The following is a 20,896-nucleotide window of genomic DNA, read 5'->3' on the forward strand; positions in this document are numbered from 1 at the left end:
CCATGGAGAAATAATGCACCCAGATCCCAAACAACTGAACCTAGCGATCTGGCTCCTGAGGTCATAGAGTTTGGGTATTTAGATTTACCACCAGAATGCATGGAAATCATTAAACAAGCAAGACGTCCTACCACCAGAGCATGCTATGCAGCAAAATGGAAGAGGTTTGCTATACACTGTAACAGTAAGCACATCAACCCTCTGGACGCATCCACTAAACAAATCATTTGCTATCTATTACACCTACAGCAATGTAACCTAGCATATACCTCTATCAGAGTGCATCTCGCAGCCATAGCGGCGTACCTACAAAACAGGCAACATCTGTCACTGTTTAAAGTACCAGCAATTAAAGCTTTCATGGAAGGACTCAAAAGAGTCATTCCACCAAGAAGACCACCTTCCCCAGTCTGGAATCTCAACATAGTGCTTACCAGACTAATGGGGCCACCCTTTGAACCGATGCATAGGTGTGAAATACAATTCCTCACATGGAAGGTGGCCTTCCTCATAGCTATCACGTCACTCAGAAGAGTAAGTGAGCTGCAGGCTTTTACGATTCAAGAACCATTTATGCAGCTACACCAAAATAAAGTGGTTCTTAGAACAAACCCAAAGTTGTTACCGAAGGTTATTTCAGCATTCCACATCAATCAGTCAGTGGAATTACCGGTTTTCTTTCCAAAACCACAAACAGTAGCTGAAAGAGCCCTACATACACTGGACGTTAAAAGGGCCATATTGTACTATATAGAAAGAACACAAACTTTCAGAAAGACAAAACAGCTATTTGTTGCGTTTTCTCCTACACATAAAGGCAATCCCATCTCCAAAGCGGGCATTGCCAGATGGATTGTAAAATGCATTCAAATATGCTACTTAAAGGCAAAGAGAACATTAACTGTTCCTCCTAGAGCTCACTCTACACGTAAACTAGGAGCATCTATGGCATTTTTGGGAAACATTCCACTAGATGACATATGCAGAGCAGCTACCTGGGTTACACCGCACACCTTCACAAAGCACTATTGTGTAGATGTGCACACAACACAACAAGCTAGAGTGGGACAAGCAGTACTAAAAACATTGTTTCAGACAGTTGCAACAGACACGGGCGACCACCGCTAGGGAGAGAACTGCTGTATAGTCTATTCATAATGTACCATCTGCAGCCCATATGCCTCGAACGGAATATGCTACTTACCAGTATGCATCTGTTCTTGGCATAGAGGGCTGCAGAGTGGTACATGCCCTCCCAGCCTCCCCGGAAACCTGTGTCTGTTCCAACATTATCTTATTTAGATACACTTACATGGGCACTCTTATCTGTATTCTACTATACTACTCCATCTAACCCTACTATGGCAAAACAATCTAAGGATGGAGCCGATGCCCATGCGCACTACCAACTAAGGGAGGAGTCACCAAGATACAAAAGACTCTCCAAGAGAAAAACAAAGTGCAATCATCCGAGCCCAACACCAGATGGCGATCTATTCATAATGTACCACTCTGCAGCCCTCTATGCCAAGAACAGATGTATACTGGTAAGTAGCATATTCCTTATTATATGTTTTTTGAGGCAGGTATTTAAAACCAAGTGACCACTTTTGTTACGTGTAAAATGTAAGGGTTTAAAAGAAAATTAGTCCTCACAAAATGTGAAGACCTTTTAAAATGTATTGTTTAATTGGAATAGGAATTTCATGTACATTACCGATAAAATTGATGGGACAATGTTTATTGGTTTTCATAAAGTTGTATTTGGAGGACAGTGATATTCCAGTTTTAAAAATGTTTATGTAGCAAATTCTATATCTGATAGAGACTTCTAGCTGCAGATTACTTACCTTTGAATTTTACAGGTGTCAGAATGGATCTGGAAACGTTTGCGGGAGCAGACCCCTACGCGCTGTCTGGTGGCTCCGTTCGGCTCAGCGTGGCGTCGTCTGCATCGTTGGCACCCGATGTGATGTCTGGGTCACCTGTATAGGCGCCACCCATACACGCGGACGTCTGTTCTTTTCTTTCTGCGCCAGTTAGCGCTGATCCGAAGAAGAGCTACCCCTCTGCCTCTTTTTGACAGAATGCTTTTGGTGTTTTGTTGAGGATTTTTTTCATTGTGTGTTGAGGGAAAGTTAGAATTTAAACCGTGTGTCACCTGTCACCGTGCCATGTTGGTTACGACCAGCACCTTGTGTGCTGATGGTGTCTCGGGCATGACTACAACTCCAAGTCATGTTCAGACTGCCAGGTCATGGCGCCGAAGGCTTTGAGGGAGTCTTCCTTAAACCTGCTTGCCGCCTGGCAGTCGACGACATTGATCGTGACTCCTTGGAGGTCCCAAAACCGATCGAGCAAGAGAAGGTCGAGGGACCACTTCAGGGGTCCCAAATCCTCTTCGTCACACTTCAAGGTACTCGGGTAAGAGGCTTAAGAAGAAGAAGTAGTCTAAGCAGACTTCGACTTCATTTCGTTCATTGCGGATTGAGGAGACGAGTGAGGATCATCGACGTTCCAGGTACAGTTCTGCAGAGGTGTAGCCAGTTTCGACTCCGTGCCTCCCCCGCCCCCTTTCCGGGAGCCAGAGAGACCCCCTCTCAGATAATAGTTTTACAAGGCCAGACCCTTTTGGTGCGCATTTGGGCCTCGCGGAGTCTGAGGTGGCCCCATCTGGTTCAGTGCCGACGGCTCCGGTGGGGTCTCATGGATCCGAACCCAGGTCAGGGCCTTTCGTGCCAACATGACCTTCCTCGGCGCTGGTGTTGATGCTCCCGGCCAGCCCTATTCGGATTCCCGATGACTCAGTCATATTGGTGTCGTTCGACGCCCATTCCAGTGCTGATGGAGCCCAGAGGCTGTAGGTGGTTACCCGCTTATTTTGAAGAAGTTGTAGATATGGGAGAGGAGTGGGATTGGTCCCTGGACCATTTAGAACAGCAGTTAGACATTTCTGGTGAGGATATTAGCTGATATGAGGATCTTGTGGAGGCCAGTGGGCTGGACACCTCTCCAGATGCTGGTATGCTTTTTCCACCTACTGGTGCTACCGAGGAGGGAGCTTCTTATGCTATGATGGTAAAGATGCAAAAAGAACAATTGCTCGACAGAATGCAGAACAATGTCATACATTCACCCCAGTACAGCGATCTGGGCCTAAATCCATAGTTTTTTTGTTCACCATGCCACATGCAAATCAGTCTTGACCCTGCGCCCAATGAGAATAGTCTTGCTTGAACTGCCAGGCCAGGTCCTCCCTGGACTGAAAACAAGCATCCTAGGACCGATTTCGGACTTTCTGCCCTCATCAGCCAGGAAGCTTGACTCCAGTGGCATGGAGAGCATGAAAACCACGTCTGGGCATACCCGTCGCACTCGGGGTGACAAATGCAAAAAGAACAATTGATGGACAGAATGCAGAACAATGTCATACATTCACCCCAGTACAGAGATCTGGGCCTAAATCCATCGTTTTTTGCTCACCATGCCATTCCAGTTTGGACCCAGCCAAGACTGATGTCTTGGCCCTGCGCCAAATGGGAACAGTCCAGCCCGAACTGCCAGGGCAGGTCCTCCCTGGACTGGAAGCAAGCATCCTTGGACCGGTTTCGGACTTTCAGCCAGGATAGCTTGACCCCAGTGGCATGGAAAGCACAGGACCCACGTCTGGCCATACCTGTCCCACTCCGTGGCGAACAGGCCACTGGAGTCAAGCTATCCTGACTGATGAGGGGTGAAACCCCGAAACTGGTCCTGGGATGCTTCTTTCCAATCAAAGGAAGACCTGGGCTGATCAGGCTGGACTGTTCCCATTGGGCGCAGGGTCAAGACTGATTTGCATATGACTAGGTTCAAACTGGAATGGCATGGGGAGCAAAACAAACTATAGATATAGGCCCAGATCTCTGTACTGGGGTGAATGTATGACATTGTTCTGCATTCTGTCCATCAATTGTTCTTTTTGCTTTATGGTAAAGATGGCATCTGAGTTTCTTGGCCTGGAGCTGCTTTCAGTGCAAGTCCAGACTATTCTCCTGACTGAAGTGCTTCAGTCTGGGGCTTTATCATCTGAGCCCCATTTGCCCTTTAATGAGGCACTAACTCTAGTTTTTCTAGGTTCATGGTCCAAGCCTAGCACAGGGGCTCCTGTAAACAGGTATACAGCATGCTGCCATTGCCCTGCTCTGGGTGATCCAGTTTCCTAACCGAACATCTTACCCCTGGGAGCTTGATGGTCCAAGCCTTAATGTCCCATGGCGTGTTCCCTTCCGTTTCCCCAGACAGAGAATCCAAGAGCCTGGACGCAGTTGGAAAGATTATGTTTTCTACTGTCAGCCAGGCATTGCGGTCGATGAACACTGCATGCCTCTTTGGCCTTTTTTCATATACCCTATGAGAAACAGTTGCACAAGTGCTGCCACAGGTTCCAGAGGAGGCCCGGGCTGTGCTCTCCCAGGCAGTGAAAGAAGGGAGAGATGCAGCAAAGTTATCCATTAGGTGTGGTCTGGATGCGACTGACTCACTGGGTAGAGTGATTTTGTCCATAGTGGCCTTGCTGCGTCACGCCTGGCTATGAACATCTGACTTCTCGGGGGTGTTCAGGACAACCAAATGGACATGCCCTTCTATGAGACTTGTCTCTTCGGAGACGAGGCAGACTCTTCGCTGGAGCACTTCAAGGATTTGTGAGCTATGCCATATCCTTGAGCCTCTCATTGGCCCCTCATCCCCAATCTGCCTTTTGCCCCTTTTGTGGCAATGGTGGGGGCTTTCAACCACATCAGCCATACCCCTAGCCACAGTCCTGCACAGATTTCTCAAGTTGTGCGAGGGCGTTGTGCATTGGAACCTTGTGGGAATGGTAGCTAGAAGTCGTCCGCCACCCACCCTCTCAGCAGCTTCAGGCTCTAAGACTTCCTAATTTGGTTCTGCAAGACCATGGGTGTCCAGTTGGCAGGAGAATCCAACATAATCGCCTCCACTGGCAGTTCATAACATTGAAAAAATGGGTCTTACAGATCATTCAGGACGGTTACTCCCTCCCTTTTCTGTCTTTTCCTCCTCCTTTACGGTCATCCCAAGAACGGCTGGCGGAGTATCATCTTGTTTTGCTCAGAAAGGAGGTTACAGCTCTCCTGGCCAAGGAGGCTATACAGAAGGTTCTGATTTTAGAAATAGGTAGTGGTTGTCATTCCTGCTACTTTCTGATACCCAAAAAGAACAAAGGTCTTCATCCTATTCTAGACCTTTGAACTGTCAATCTCTGCCTCAAAAATGAGAAATTCAAGATGCTCACGTTGGCTTATGTCTTGTCTGCCCTAGACCAAGGAGACTGGTCACAACCCCATCTTGGTGGCCCACAGGTGTTTCCTGTGGATCAAGGTAGGCCACAAGCACTTTCAGATCACTGTGCTACTATTTGGCCTTACCAGCGCCCCTTTGGTGTTCACCAAGATAATTGCGGTGGTCACAGCTCCTCTGCGCAGGTTAGGGTTTACAGTCTTTCCCTTCCTCCAAGACTGGCTGTGGAAGACGTCCCCCCCCCCCCCACCCCCCACCCAATACTGACATTTCCCACCTCCATACTATGGCGGACCTCCTGCATTCACTGGGGTTCACTATAAACATGCTGAAGTCACACCTGACTCCTTCTCAGACGCTCCCTTTCATCGGAGCTGTTCTGGATACAGTGCAGTTTCGGGCTTATCCTCCGAGCAGCGAGTCCAGGATATTCAGATTATTTACATTTTTTTTGTAAACAAACTTTATTAGGCATTTACGATACATATACCAGTACAGTATAAACTTTAGAATGAGCATGTGAACCAATGCGGATCCTCTGTTAATAGGCATGTAGTTTATCACTACTGTATAGACTGTCATAGTTAGTCAATAGTTCTCCTATAGGTTCATTTACAACAAAGTTCACATCTCACTTTGACAAGTAGTGCAAATTAACAAAAAAAACTATCCCCCCCATTCTCTACCATTTGGCAGGCCCACCCGCTCTAACATCTTCCCAGGCTTGCCATGGATTCCAGGATTTTCAGATTATGATACCGATGTTTTAGCCTATATCCTAGATTTCGGTGAGAATGACTACTGGGACTCATGGCCTCCTGCAGCCTGTTGGTAAATCATGCAAGATGGCGTATGCGGGCTCTGCAGTGGGACCTGAAGTTCCAATGGGCGCAGCATCAGGGGAATCTCTCCGACGTGATCCAGATATCGGCAGAAACTGCAAAGGACCTGCAGTGGTGGCTAACCAACCGCAATTGGGTCAGAGGCAGACCCCTTTCCCTTACCCAACCAGATCTAACAGTTTTGGGAGATGTGCCCCTCCTGGGATGTTGCGGCCATCTAGGAGAGGTGGAGCTCAGAGGACTCTCCTCTCTGGCAGAGTCAGGCTCAACATCAACGTGTTGGATCTCCGGGCGATCCGATTAACATTAAAAGTATTTCTTCTCTCTGTCAAAGGGAAGTTGGTAGAAGTGTTCACGGACAACACAACCGCTATGTGGTACTGCAACAAGCAGGGTAGTGGAGATTGTGGGCCCTTTGTCATGAGACCTTGCATCTCTGTACATGGCTGGACCAGCAGGACATATTCCTGATGGTTCATCACCTGGCAGGTTCTCTGACTGCCAGGGTAGACAAACTCTGCCGTCGATACCTAGCGGATCACGAATTGTGTCACTTACTGGAGGTGGGAATGGGTCTCTTTCAACAGTGGGGAGAGCCTTTGTTAGATCTGTTCGCCTCAGAAGAGAACGCATAATGCCAGCAGTTTTGCGTGTTGGAGTTTGTAAGGCGGCTAGTTGATAGCTTTTGATCTTCCTCCCAATGTCTGTAAGGTTATCTTGGTGCCCAGGGTGGCCCTCCACCAAGACGGTATAAGCCTGCAGTTGGCAAAATGTTTGTAAAATATTGTACAGAAAAGTCTATCAACCCTATTTCTGAACCTCTTTCTGATATTATCTTTATTTATTTTTTAAGAACTTAATGTATTCAATTTATATAACAGATATAGTGTAGATGGGTACAATCAATTTCAATATATAATCAGTACATCTGTTTTCCATTTAGAGATATTGGAGACGCATGGCATTATCAACTTTTGTTAGTGAGTTTACAGGTTCTGTATTCGTATTCATGCACAAGTAACTTTTTCCATATAGGCTCAGTTCCAGCTGTACTCTGGTATCATTTGACTTGCTTTCACTTGTGTTAGTTTCGCTAAGCATGTCTACATCCTCCACTGGATTGAGGAGTTCCCTACACAGTTCTCTCCATTGACTAACCTCTTCCTCTAACTTTTCATCCTTTCTACTGAAGGAAGTGAACCGATTAGGGCCACTCTGGTCACTCGCGACCACCTCTCAGCCTTCTATACAAATGAAGAGTTGGTCAGACAGTAGAGAATACAAACCAATTTATTCAGGTACACTCAATCGCAGTCCAGTCAGCCTCCTAGAATTGCTGCAGAGGGACCGACTTCAGCAAACCTAGAGATACATTTTGTACGTTTCTGAACCAAGATTGTCCCGCCCATAATAGAAATCTACTAGCAGGTGCAGCTAAAACAAAGAAGTACAGTAAGACGGGTCTCGACTCTGAGACCGGGCACACATTATCTTATTGCCAAGGTCATTCTGCTTGCGTCTATCGCTAGGCTAGAGGGAGAAAGCCTCTTTCTATGGGAAAGAAATGCGTTAATAAGAAAAGTATATTCATTAGCGGAGCAAGGCCTAACCTTGGAGAAATTAACATTTCCACAGTCTACTTCTCGAGTCAGGGTATGTTGCTGACAACATGATTCAAAATGGTGGCTGAACCTAAAATGGTGCAGAGAATGCTAACTTAACCAAGAACAAAGCACAAACGAAATAGCAAAATATTTTTATTTCATCACTATTCATATTCGCTTTATTCTTAACCTTGCCCAGCAGGGCTCTGCTCTAGAAACTCTCATGGGTTATCTTTCTGTTCTGTCTGCTTTCCAGCAGCTGCCTGACCAAACCTCCTTTATTTAAGTCCGCTGTTGTAAATAGGTTCCTGAAAGGGTTTGTACACAGGTTTCCTCCTACGCCCTTCATTTTTCCTCTGTGGTATCCGAACCTAGTTCTCACTTTCCTCCTGTGCGCTCCCTTTGAGCTGCTACATAATTGCCTCCTCAGATTGCTCACCGTCAAAACAACATTTCTAGTGGCAATATCATCTCCCCGGAGGATGATTAAGCTGCAGACTTTATCATACAGGCATCCCTATCTCATGATATTCCCTGACAAGGTGGTGCCCACATCTAAGCCTCTTTCCCTCCTATGGTGGTGACCCCATTCCATGTGGGTCAGTTGGTCATACTGCCCACCTTTTATGCTCCTCCACATCACTCTAAGGAAGAAGGGTGTCTCCATCATCTGGACTCAAAAAGAGCATTGTTGTTTTATCTTGACTGCACAATAGAGATCTGGGTGGACGACCAACTCTTTGTGGGTTATGTAGGAGCTAAAAAAGGTCAGACAGTGCAGCAACAAACCATTTTGCGTTGGGTCGTTATATGTTATAAGATCTACTTTGCCCTGGCTAAGAAATTAACCTTCTGGGGTCTTACAAGCCCACTCCACCGGGGGAAGGCTGCGACCACAGCATTGGCTCGTGGAGTGCCAGTCCTGGAAATCTGCCAGGCTGCAACGTGGGCTTCACTGCACATGTTTGCTAGACACTACGGCCTGGACAGTCTGGGCCGCAGGGATAGGCATTTCACCAGTTCGGTCCTGCAGGACCTTTTAGTCTAGTAATTTGCCAGCAGCCCACCACCAGAATGTATGGCTTGGGTATCTATTCAAAAATAAGAAATCTGTAGCTAGAATTCTCTATCAGATGAACAAGTTACTTATCGTTGGTAACTGGTTATCTGGTAGAGACAATATCTAGCTGCAGATTACTTACAGACCCACTCATGCCTCCCTGCTCTGCAGACTCATTTATAGGGCTATGGTTGTTCCCTTTTCAGTGCCCTATTTGGACAAACACTAGTCAGTTCACTTCATGGCTTGGCACTTCTGGCGTGGAAAGCGGCTGACGTCTGTTTTTCGCCTGCATGGTGCCTATATAGGTGACTGCTATGTCACATCCGGCACCAACAACACCACGCAGAGCCGAATTAAGCCTCTCGACTGCGTGCAGGGGTACTTCTCACACAAACTTGTCCGGATCGAGTCTGATGCCTGGGAAATTGTTCATTATTTCCTGGATTTATATTTGTGCTTCCTTATGAAATCATGGTTGGATGTCAAAATAAATAAAAATTGATCAAAAAAATTGTGATCATATAGGGAGTGGAGAAACTTTGGGAACTTCTGTAGAGAATCCTGTATGTCTTGTTTGGTGACTGTAGTGCATGAACCCCTTCACAAATATTAGTATAACAGGTAACCATTTAAACAAGCAAGCCGAAATGTATGGCCTAATGTGCTATTGATTGCAAGCACCTGCTTTCACAAATTGAGGCTATCTATGCCTTGTCACGGTATAACCTGCTAGGATCCACACATTTGTGGATTTAAAAAGAGGTCACATACCTAGTAGACATGGCTGGAGGCCTATTTTAAAGAGACAACGCCCACTTAGTCTGGACACATTTGTGGATGCGAGACGTAGTGGCTTTGACAATGTTTGTTTTTCTCAGTTAGACTCCCTAAGTGCAAAACGTATATCTGTTTTATGGTTTCCCATGCTCTGTGTACCATAGGACTTGAACTGTGCATAAGCGACGATGCCCAAAAAGACACAACCAATCTGGGGCTGCTTTTTTTCATCTTCAAACGGGGGGAAACTGGTTGGTGGGACGGTCCCTGTTGAAGCAGAACCAAGGCTGATTTGCATATTGTTCCCTGTCTGTGGAGTGTGATTCTACAATGAGCGAAAACAATAGGATGAAATGCTGCTCATAGTAATTATAACAGGCTGAAATTGATTCAGGCATTCCACTCCTAACTTTTTGTTGTTTCTCTGTGGTTAGAACTGTGGGCATTGTAAGTAAGTACGTAAAAGTTTATTTGCACAATTAATTAAAATCATTGCAATTTACACAATCGTGGCGAACAGTTAAAAAAGGAAAATTTTCAATTCTGATAAAAAGACAGTAAATACGTGGGGTGAAAAGGTGCCACTTTGGGGAGTTAAAGCTCAGTCTTAGTCATCCGGTGGGATCAGGGAGTTAATTTCAGAAATACATTTTACAAAGCGCGTCGCCATCTGAGGTGAGTCGACCCTCATGCATAGGTCCAGTGCTTCTTGGCATGTCCTGATGTTAAGAAAGACCCAAATTGGACGAAGCCAAAAAGTTCTTTGGGCTAGTAAGCATCTACAAATGCACAAGATGTGAATCGGGTTTTCCTCTTCCTGGTTGCAGAAGCCGCATTGGGTGGAGGCAGCTTTCTTGTACCCATGGCCAAACTTATATGCCATCAGTGGAATTAGGCCAAAACGTAGTCTCATTAATTGGTGTTTTACATGAGGTTTCATGGGAGATGTAAGATAGAGCGGTAATATTTTTGGGGCATAAAGTTTGGAGGCCCAGGTGCCATGGAAGAGCTTTAATACTAGTGGTGCGTCATGGTCATTGGAAAGATTTTTTGCTTGTTTGGTTAAAAGCTTCGATTTCGCCTCAATGGGCAGTGAAGTTGACCATATATCCTTTGCTTTTAGGGTTTCAAGACAAAAGATCAAATATTTATTCCACAATGTATCAGGGTTGCTAAGCAATGACCATATACAGCTCTTTAAAGTGTGGGAGCTAGCTAGTTTCGTTTTTAGACTGTAAGCGATGAATCTTGCGCTCATGATCCATCGCTGTGAGCATTGTTGTTCGTCGTCTTTTTGCAGTCTTGCTGTGGTGGTAGCTTTTGTTGTTGCATTGGTTACAGTAGTTGTAAATGCAGTTGTCCCTGCGTTGATGCCAGACTGTTGTTTCTGTTGTTCCCATCATGGTTTCAGGTGAGGTCACTGCAGTTGCGGCGACTTGTTGCTACTGCGGTCCCGAGTATGATTCCTGCTGTAACTCATGCTGTGAAGGACTACGAGGGTCACAGGGCACTAGGGTAAACCATTTTTTAGGTCTTGCATGGCGTACTGCGCACATGCGCAGTCAAGCTCGGTAGATTTTATGTTTTAGAGTGTACTTCACTAGTGAGGGTTGAGCCCCGCCCCTCTTCTCTATTGGCTGGCCTCCTAAAAGGTGGCCGGCCATTGGAGAAAAGGTCTTAGTGATGTTCTCCTTTCTCGCTAAGCCCCGTCCTTTTCAGACTGGGCTCTTTGACTTACGTTTGTGGTAAAAGCTTTCTTATCTTCTTTATGAGGCTATCTGTTTCACTCCATAAAGAAGATAAGAAAGCTTTTACCACAAACTTAAGTCAGGCCAAGCCAGTCATAACGTTCCTCAGTAGAATTCTCGCAGTGCCCCAAATTATAATATTATTCGGCACTGTTTTGTAGATTAACCGAATGCAGGAAATGTTACCTACCCCTGGTGATTACTAACTGGGATTCTCATGTTACACTACGCGTTGACGTTGCGTACACCATCACTACTGTATGACCTGACTGGACCCGACAAACCAGCTCTCACGCACTTACCCCTCCCTGAGCAGGGTCAATGGCCCGTTATTTTGAGGCACTACCTGCCCTCTCTTTTCCTCCCCCCACCACACACACACACCTCACCCCCGCCAAATGCCTCAAATCTACTATTACCCATAGTTATCAGACTGTTTTAAGCTTTGAATGTAAGAAATCAAAAGATGGAAATGATTACCCAAGCCCCACCCCGTCTCTGCCCACCCTAACGACTTCCCGGGCTGTTATTGCTGAGACCGCTGTGGCACCCATGTGTGAGATGCCAGGCAAGAGGGCAGGCAGTGCTGGGAGGGGTCATAAAAAGAGCAGCCACATCTGCAAACATTGCCTGCTTTCATGAGCAGAAAGAGCTACACATGGTACGGAATGTACCACACTCACCCACAGAGCCCCCACAGATCACAGAGAGATTCATATCACCACCGATACACATGCCGATCACACGCAAACACCGTAAATAGAGGCATGCATATCTAACGGGTTTTCATTAATTACAGAATACACACATACACATTTTACAAACATATTACACACATAGCATTAAACAAACAAGTCACACGCCAAACTAACACGAAAGGAAGAGGACAACAGAGCATATATACTTAGCACGAGATATCAAATAAAACACATATCACATAGAGACTTCGCGGCACATCACACACACAAGGAATAATAGATGGAAAAGCCATTATGTCAGCAAATACACACACATATTGCAGGAGGAAGGATGACCACATCCATCGTATACAAATAAAACACATTCACTAATCTCATATACATCCATTGCTTTTCAAATATATGTACGTTTTGACGCCTACTACACAAACACGCCCCACACAAAAATGGAAATATCCTCATATGTCCTATGCACTGGTCAGATTTCACGTGACACAGATACTCACCATCACGTATGAACATGACAGCAATTCATACCCATTTCACACACAATAGCAAGGAGAGACAAACAGATCATTGAGGGATAATATCTCAACAGACACACACATATCGAGGACACACGCATAACCATAACACACACTATTCACATCCAAACCAAATATAGCCTATGCCCACAATGTGCTGCTCAGATGGCTATGCATATTTTACCGAAATCAAAATTTAATCACTGCATTATTAGAAATGCTCCAGACACTACATAGCACATGTCACACGAAGAAGGCACCGGAAACCATGCGTACACAACACAAGACACATATACACTGGTCAAAACAGATGACACCCGTTGCCCCCAGACAAAACAGACACCTAGGCATATCAACCATACACATAAGCCCCTCCCCCCCACACACACCTGAAAGTCACAAGCCTTAGCACACTTTGCACATATCTTACAGATCACAATTCAGCAGTCTTTTTTATAACAACTGTTCCTGTACCACGGTGTGGAACTCATGTGTCCCCTTGTAGCATGTACAAGAGGCCGTCTCCGTCTCCGAGGGTATGGGCCCGCTGAAGGCTGGTGCGTGAGGCGTGTTTACAGTGGAGGCGGCCGCCGAGCAGCACTTAAACATACAATGAAGCTCGGGGTTACACCGGGCGCCTGATAAGGGCAGGTTAGACACCTGAGATAAGGCCCCGATAGCCGCCAGCCCGCTCTTATCGACTGCTGGATTTCATTGCATGCTGCAGCCATGGTGAGGAGGAAAGGAAATCAGCGGAGAGGCCCGGCCCAGCCGCCTCGGATCCAGTGGGGGAAAAGTGCGGGAGTAATGAGGGGCAGCAGAACACCTGCATCCAGCCCTCCCCCTTCGAGCGCTGCACCGAACACCGGGAACTGTCCAAGCAGTGGCGGGTCCGCAATAGACTAGTGGCGGCAGCTGGGCTTTACCTGGTGTTGTTGGTGGGTGAGCTAGTGGTTAAGGTGCGATTTCACTGGCACTGCCAGTCTGCGGGGCAGGCTGCTGCTTTGTATCCCCTTTGAGGGGTGGGGAGGAGGGGGTTGTTAAATTCCATGCTAATCCATTAGGAGGGGGGACTGGTGGGATGAACTTGGTCCGGTGGAAAGAAACTGCTCCTGCCAGAGCGCTATATTAACAAGGCACTAGAGTGCCACTATTCATTGCGAGGGCCATTCCATCGCATGAGTGAGGGAGAGCTTGTACTCCGTATTTACCTCTGGAATCTATATGAAAAGGAGCTGCCGCTGTTCGCTGCTCACTGCCCATGCAGACACCTTCTTCCTAGGTTGCGGGGTGTATTAGTGGTTGCGGAGGAATTTTCGGGTTGAATGTTGCAGAGATCACGATTTCATTAAGCAAAATGTAAATGTGGTATAACGACCCTTTTGAATGATGAGAGCTAGGTTGTTGGCTTCCAGCTCTGCTTGTGCCTGCGGTAAGTGTGAACTGGAAATATTCAGGAAACTTCTTAGCATAGTCATTGGGGCAGTAATCTCGTTTTGTAATTTGGCCGGGGGGGGGGGGGGGGGGGGGGGGGAGATTCCCCAGTCATTGTCTGTTTTTTTTTAAGCGTGATGGCATCGGCACATCTCACTTATTGAGAGAACCTGTTGCACGCTTGAGATCACACAAACACACTTGCCTGATAATGTTGAATGTTGGTCCCTTTTGTAGTGCCGTGGAACACTTTGAGAAGTGGTACCACTAGAGACTTGGCCATGGTCAGGTAGAACTGATCTGCACTGGGTCTTCAATGGGAATGTTTGAGTGCGGTTAAAAATCCCTAATCCGCAATACAAGCAGTCTTGAGTATGATATTTCCAGACTTTTTAATTTCAGACAATGATATTTATATTTGGTAAATCTTCCATTAATAGTACCGCTTTTTGTGATAGATTTGTATGATTTCAAGAAAGTGTGTGGCTCTGCGTGATTGTTTGGGTCTGTGTGTTTGTGTGTGGCATTTGCCATTTATTTATCTGTTTTTAAAACCAACACATAAATAAAAATTGTCATTTACAATGCTAATAGCTCTAACTTTTGCAAAGGCGAAACAGTTGCATTGTAAATGCTTGTTTTCAGGAGGCTCCATAATGGGATTATGGAAAGAGACTACCTTTTAAGCCACCTCACCAATGTAAACACTCTGTGACGGCTTTAAAATTGCTGGTGAGAGACCCTCTCTTCATTCTCGTTTGTGCTATTCCTGGGTCTTGATAGACAAAGCTGCTGTTAGCCAGACCTAAAGATATGCAAATTGAGGAATTTTGAAGTTCAGGTCTAAAATAGATTTGTGCGTTGGATGAAACAGAACAATTCAAGGCAGTGATTGTATACAAAATAGTGCGATTTTACGATAGAGACCGGAAGCTGCGTCATAGAACTACAAACACTGAGAGTGGTGAGACACTGCACTTGCTTTGAACTCCATTCAGTACCATTATCTGCCTGTCATCTCTGCTACGCCAGTTCCAAGGCAGGAAAGAACAGCCCTTGGATCAGTGCCGAATCCCATTGTGTCAGATACGAATGTCATCCGCCATTCGCTTTTAATCTTGTGATAACTCGAAGAAAAACAAAACATTAAGTTTAACCTTCTTGTGCAATATTTTAGTTCAGTCGACATTCTTGTTGGTAACCAGCGTGTCTGTCAGAGGAGAGAAAGGGTATCTGCTTAGCAGGCAGACGCTCCCAGTGGACCATTGTCTACTGGAGTGGACTCTGTGATGACAGCATAATGTGGGTGAGATTCCTGAATCTTTTAAAAGCGAGACCTTAACCTAAATGAAAGGTGCCCAAAATATGTAAAAAGACAGAATTACATGGTAGTGTTTTGCGATTAGAACTAGCCTGCTCTAGGTAGTTTAATTTTACGGCTGGTAGGCCGAGCCCGATTGCTTCTTTTGCATAAAGATCCTCCTTCTCCCTCCACATATGTGTACGACGACTGCATTGTTTAGCGCATGGTGTTCTCAGTGGTAGGACCTAGCTCAGGGACGAATATTCAGACTTTCACGCGCTAGTTTTAAAAAGGCTGCAAACATGTACCCTGTAGCCCTACCAAGTGTTCTGGGTCTTTCATGCCTGCCCTGCACTTACGACCAGCAAATGCACCGTTCTTTTTTCAGAACAACATAGTGCACCTGCACCTATCGACTGATTAGTGGCAGTGCAATAAGGTTTGTCACCTTCTTCCATCCTAAACACAGACAACTGCATTTTTCGTGTAGTACAGGCCACAGATGTATCACTATGGGTTAATTTATCAGCAGGGTCGATAGAACTATGTGACAGGGGAGGCCCGAATTATTTGGCAGCGTTGACTAAATTGTGCAGCAAGAAAAGGCAAACTATGCAGCTTAATGCGAGGCATTTTGTGACAGTAATACTTAGGTATTTTGTCATTGTTACTCAGTACCACTGTCTGGACATAGCCTTCACCTAATTTAGTACCAGTTTAACACCCAAATATAGCAATAAGCAAGAAAAGGATGAACAGGTACCCTTGTAGAGAGCGTTCTACTGCGCACAAAACATGTGTTGCTATGTTTTAAATAACTTTTGAACCATTTTAACTAGAATACGTTTTTGTTTGATAAAATCTGCAGATAATGCAGCAGTTGGGGCATTCTGTGTGGGCAATGCAGCAATTCTAGAATTACACGAAAAATGCCACAGCTGTTCGATCCCATAATTCCACTGGCTCTGGCCATAAAGTAGAAAGAGCAAAAGGTGTTGGTTATTCACTCCGATCCTTTTGTCTGCTGTACTCAGATTTCCATAACTCTCTATAAACACCACTGCTAACCATCTTCAGCAATGGCAGTAGCTTTGGGGTGTCTTTTGTGTATGTTATTATGTAATGTGTTTAGATTCATTAACATAAAATTCACTCAGGGGCACCCAAATACTGGTCAGGGGACACACTTTGTCAAGCATTGGATTCTAGCTCACATGTTTAGACCCTGACCTAAAACATTGGCCACGCCGCTTGTAAAGGATTTCTAGCTACCATTCTTTGCCACGTTCTTTTTAGAGACCTTCGCTTTTCTAGTCCCCTAAACTCATAGACTAACTAAAGCCACGTTTCTAAATGCAGCATGATGGATTGAGAATGGTATGTATGCTAAAACTTTATCTCACTGGAGGCAGAGATTGTAGCAGATCTCTTGCTGGTTTGTGTTTTTTTGTTTGTTTCGTTTGCACCCCGTGCCAATTCTTTAAAAAAGGCAACCTCTACTGTTAGTTATCCATCATTCGCAATTGGACATTTTTAGTTGGTTCCATGGCTCCTCACATTTACTCTGTTAAGTCATGCACCACGAAGAACTTGTTTGATGGAATTGCCTTGTGTGCAGCTAATGTTTTTGTAATCGAATCCGGAACCAAATAACTCGTGGCTTCTCCAGAGTTTCCAGTTGAAGTTGGCGTGGAGTAGAGGAAAAGCACATTATCCACGAGTATGTATGTATGTCTGCTGTGTGTGTGACTGGAGTGAACCCTTTTTGCCTGCCCGTCAACGTCGGGTTATGGGGAGGAGTTTCTGGCGAGGGGTGTGTGCGATTTGGAAAGCTCTAACACCTCATGATTGGGTGACCGCGCCCCGAATTTGCTCGGATAATGCAAGTTTTTTTTTCACCATCTGGGCTGTCGAATTTATTCAAATTTAGCCAAAGTTACGTTTTCAGAGAGTGTCTAAGGGACATAGAGGGAGCCACATTCTGATGTTTCAGTGCACAATAGCGTTGTAATCCCAATGCAGAACGCTATTTAGTTAACATAGATGGCACTGTGTATAAACGTAACATTGCATTTCCTTTAGTGCCACAGTGTCTGTGCTTTCTATATTGATGAATGCTGACATTTAAGCCATTGTTCGATCCTAGGTCATACCAATTGCAGTCCTACGTCTATGTTTTTTGGAATGTCTCAGGGTTTGTGTCACCCTGTCTCAAGGCCACGAGGGTTTTTGCCTGTGGGCAGTTAGGAACAATACTTGCTGGCTCGGAGCACCACTTCTCTTGGAGCACCACTTCTCTTGGTACCTCGAATGTGCCCGTCCTGGGCAGTTGAACAAACTATTCCTGGAAAGTAGTAAGCATGCTGCTAGAATGGATCCTTAGCCGGGTACGTGCTCGCAATAGGAAGCGCGAAGGGATCCTTCTAGCTTGATTTGTGTAGCAAGGTTTTTGCAGGAGTTAACTGGCAGAAACAATTCCTAGCTTGGAATGTACCCTCTTTTGACATTGGCGAGGTTCCCTTCTGGCCTGGCCAGGAGTTTAGTTGTGTTTTCCGAGCTCTGCTGTGGACCCTGGAAGGCACCCTGCCTTGCCTGAATCGCCCCCCACTGTGGGCGGCGGCAGTGAGCCTTTCCTGGCCACGCAGCGGCGTTCTTCCTGCCAGGAGCGCTCACTTGGCAGTCAAGACCCTCATTTTCCAGGCGCTCGCCTGCCATCAGCTGCAACAATTCATAGAAACAGGATACCGCGGACAGGATGTGCAGAGCAGGCGATAAAGAGATCGCATTGTGTTGGTGGATGTGCAGAAGGTCTGGACCGCAAATGTGATGGTCCGGGGGAGCACTTAGGGAGTGCCGCATACTCTACTCCCAGATAGTACTGGAATCCACCCAGCGCGAGGGCTCATCTGGCCGGTTAGTTTTATGTACATGTATTTTTATTGAAGGGGTTTCTGTTGTACTTGTGAGATCCACATGTATGTCCATTTGGCTTCTCTGCGCTGCTTATTCCTTTCTCCTCCGTCTTCTCGTATCTGCCCCAGTGCTTCCCGCCTTTTCCTCTGCGTTACTTTTTGTCGTTTTGACACCCCTCTTGTTTCCCCTCGCTCGCCCCTTCCTACCTGCGTGCCACCAGCAGGCGTTAGTTTTTCCCCTTTACATGGAAACGAAAGGTGGGCTGTAGTGAAGCTCACTTGCTTTCAGTGCGGTCCTCTTTCTTCCCTATATCAAATGAAGGCCTGATTGCAAGAAAACCTTAAATAAAGTACTTCCTTTCTTTCTATGTCATATAAACCAAAGAAGGGCCCTTGCCATCCTATCTTTATTTGGTATAGAAACAAAATCAGGACTGTATCAAAGGCAAGGTGCTACCCTTAATAATCCAGCCTTTATGTCTGTCTGTCTTTATTGTACTTGTGCTGCATGCCTTAGATCACACATTAAACCCAGACCTGTTAGTTTTGCCATCGTTTTATACTCCATTCTAGGACACAGCGCCCAGCTCTACGACAAGCCACTCCACGCCACTCCACGCCACTCCACTCTACTCCAGTCTACCCCACTCCACTAAGGTCCACTCCAGTCTACCCCCCCCCCCCACTGCATTCCATTGTACCCCATTCCACTCAATTTCAAACTACCCCTCTACAGTCTAAAACACACCACCCCAGTCGACCGAAATCTACCACACTTAAGTCTGCCCCGTTCCTCTCCAATCTGCCCCGTTCCTCTCCAATCTTCCCTGTTTCTCTCCAATCTGCTCTGTTCCTCTCCAATCTACCCCTCTCTTCTCAACTCCACCCCAATCTAATCCTCTCCGCCCCAATCTACCCCATTCCTGTCTACCCCATTCAACTGCAATCTACCCCACTCTACTTCAATCTACCCCAGTCTACTCCAGTCCAATCGCCCCCACACCAATCCCCCACTCTCCACTCAACTGTACTCCAATCTACCCAACTCCAGTCTACCCCAATCTATCCCAATCCAATCTACCCCACTCCCTTTTACCCATGCTGAACATAAACTACACTGGTGTACAACATGGCTAAAGCACATTGCCAAAGCCAATAGCTCTCACATTAGCGAGGCCTACAGGCTTTGCCAAAGTTTGTTCTTTTCAGGACATATGGACAGAGTCCTGAGTCCTGTAATGGTGGCCCCTTACTTTTTTTTTTTGGGGGGGGGGGGGGGGGGCGGTCTCTGACTTGCAGTGTTTCTGTATGGTTGGGGTTTTCTCAGCTTTGCCTGGGTTTTATTGGGCTCGTTGGTTCGCATTTTTTCCCTTTCTGGGTATGGATCTGATGCACTTTCCCATGCTTTCGGTTTCATGAGGGTGGTTGTGCTTCCATTCTTTATCTCCTGCATTGTTTAATTGGTTGCTTTGTTTTGCACAAGTCATTCATGCTCTACGTGGTTCTTTCTGTATGTTTCATAAACGTTACATGTAAAGATCCACCGGCATGTGCCCCCTCCAGCCGAAGGCTGATGGGTGTAAGGCCCCCTGCGACATGAGGCCTCGGCCCTTGCAGGCCATCCCCTGCAGCAGTGTGGGACTCGTACCCCCCTCCGACCTCTAGAGCTGCTGGACGAGGCAGCGCCAGAATGCTTTTGTGTCTGTAACATTCAGAGGAAAGTCGGGCAGGATGACAGCAGCTGTGACCCTGAGCGGGGTGTGGGTCCCTTTGTGGGCGGGAAGGGGAGGGCTATCTCTCACAAAGGGATGGGAGATGAGTAATTGTTCATCCCACTGTGGCTTTGTTAGTGGGAGTTGAGATATGTGCAGAGCCGGTGGATTGTGCACAGGAAATTGAGCCGCGGTTTTCACAGAGGACAAAGCGGCTGGAATTGTGCAGTGTGCGCTGCCCGTCCCTGCTTCAGGGCCCGAACCCGTAGCGCACGTCGGGCTAGGCCCTAGGGGGATCAGCTCTCTTCGCCCACAGCTGCTCCGTCGTCAGCGCGCGGCGGTGCGCGTGGCAGCGGCGCTGCTGCTGACAAGGTGACGCAGTGTCCCTTCCCTCGGCGGTCCATTCTGCGGCTATCGAGGGCGCTCTCAGCTGCTCCTGTGATAGGCTTCTGTGGTGCCGCCGATGGATTGTGCAGGGATGGGACGATGCAGACGTCTGTTCTGATTGCACCAGGCAGAGTTTGTGGTAGATCGACCTCTGGGTGTGGAGACGTTTCACTGCAGAGCGTCGCTTTTTGTTCCAACCTCTGTGGCCCTGGAGAGTCCGCTCAAGGTATGGAACCTTTCAAATTAGGTCTTACAGAATTTTCCTACCCGTTGGTCTCCTTAGTTGGGTCAGAAATATTCTTCATATATGCCGTGAAATGCCGAACCTCTCTCCTGGTGCACGTTTTGTCTGAATGGTTTGCTTTTACCACTGAAAGTTACAATTCCCCTATCGCGGTTACTTACCAGTGCTAGGTGATTGTTTTGCACACAGTGGCAAGGTTGTATCTTTAAATGGTAGTTTATTTTGGACTTCTATTGTTTATTCATGTTTCTCGGGTTCCTTAACCTAACTATGATAGTTTACCTGTCAAACTTCCCTTCCGTCATCTCTGGTTATTTTGTCATTGAGCATACTAGCAAGTTACCCTT

General features: G+C 46.4%; 1 protein-coding gene across 4 annotated transcripts in view; it reads left to right on the plus strand.

Moving 5' to 3' along the window:
• Positions 1–20,896, plus strand: part of DIP2A (DIP2 acetate--CoA ligase A) — a 964,533-nt gene that overhangs the window by 109,226 nt on the left and 834,411 nt on the right. For 2 of the 4 annotated variants that reach the window (XM_086956245.1, XM_086956247.1), the window contains exon 1: positions 20,059–20,531. The exons of 1 other annotated variant lie outside the window; for it this stretch is intronic. In XM_086956245.1, the coding sequence (XP_086812371.1) occupies positions 20,405–20,531 (127 nt within the window). In that variant the 5' untranslated portion in view covers positions 20,059–20,404. Of the gene's footprint in view, positions 1–18,127; positions 18,208–20,058; positions 20,532–20,896 lie in introns of those variants that run through there. One more of the 4 variants, XM_086956248.1, reaches the window with a different exon arrangement.

Source organism: Lissotriton vulgaris, chromosome 2_1 (genome assembly GCF_964263255.1).
Source record: "Lissotriton vulgaris chromosome 2_1, aLisVul1.2, whole genome shotgun sequence".
In the NCBI taxonomy this organism is placed as follows: Eukaryota; Metazoa; Chordata; class Amphibia; order Caudata; family Salamandridae; genus Lissotriton; species Lissotriton vulgaris.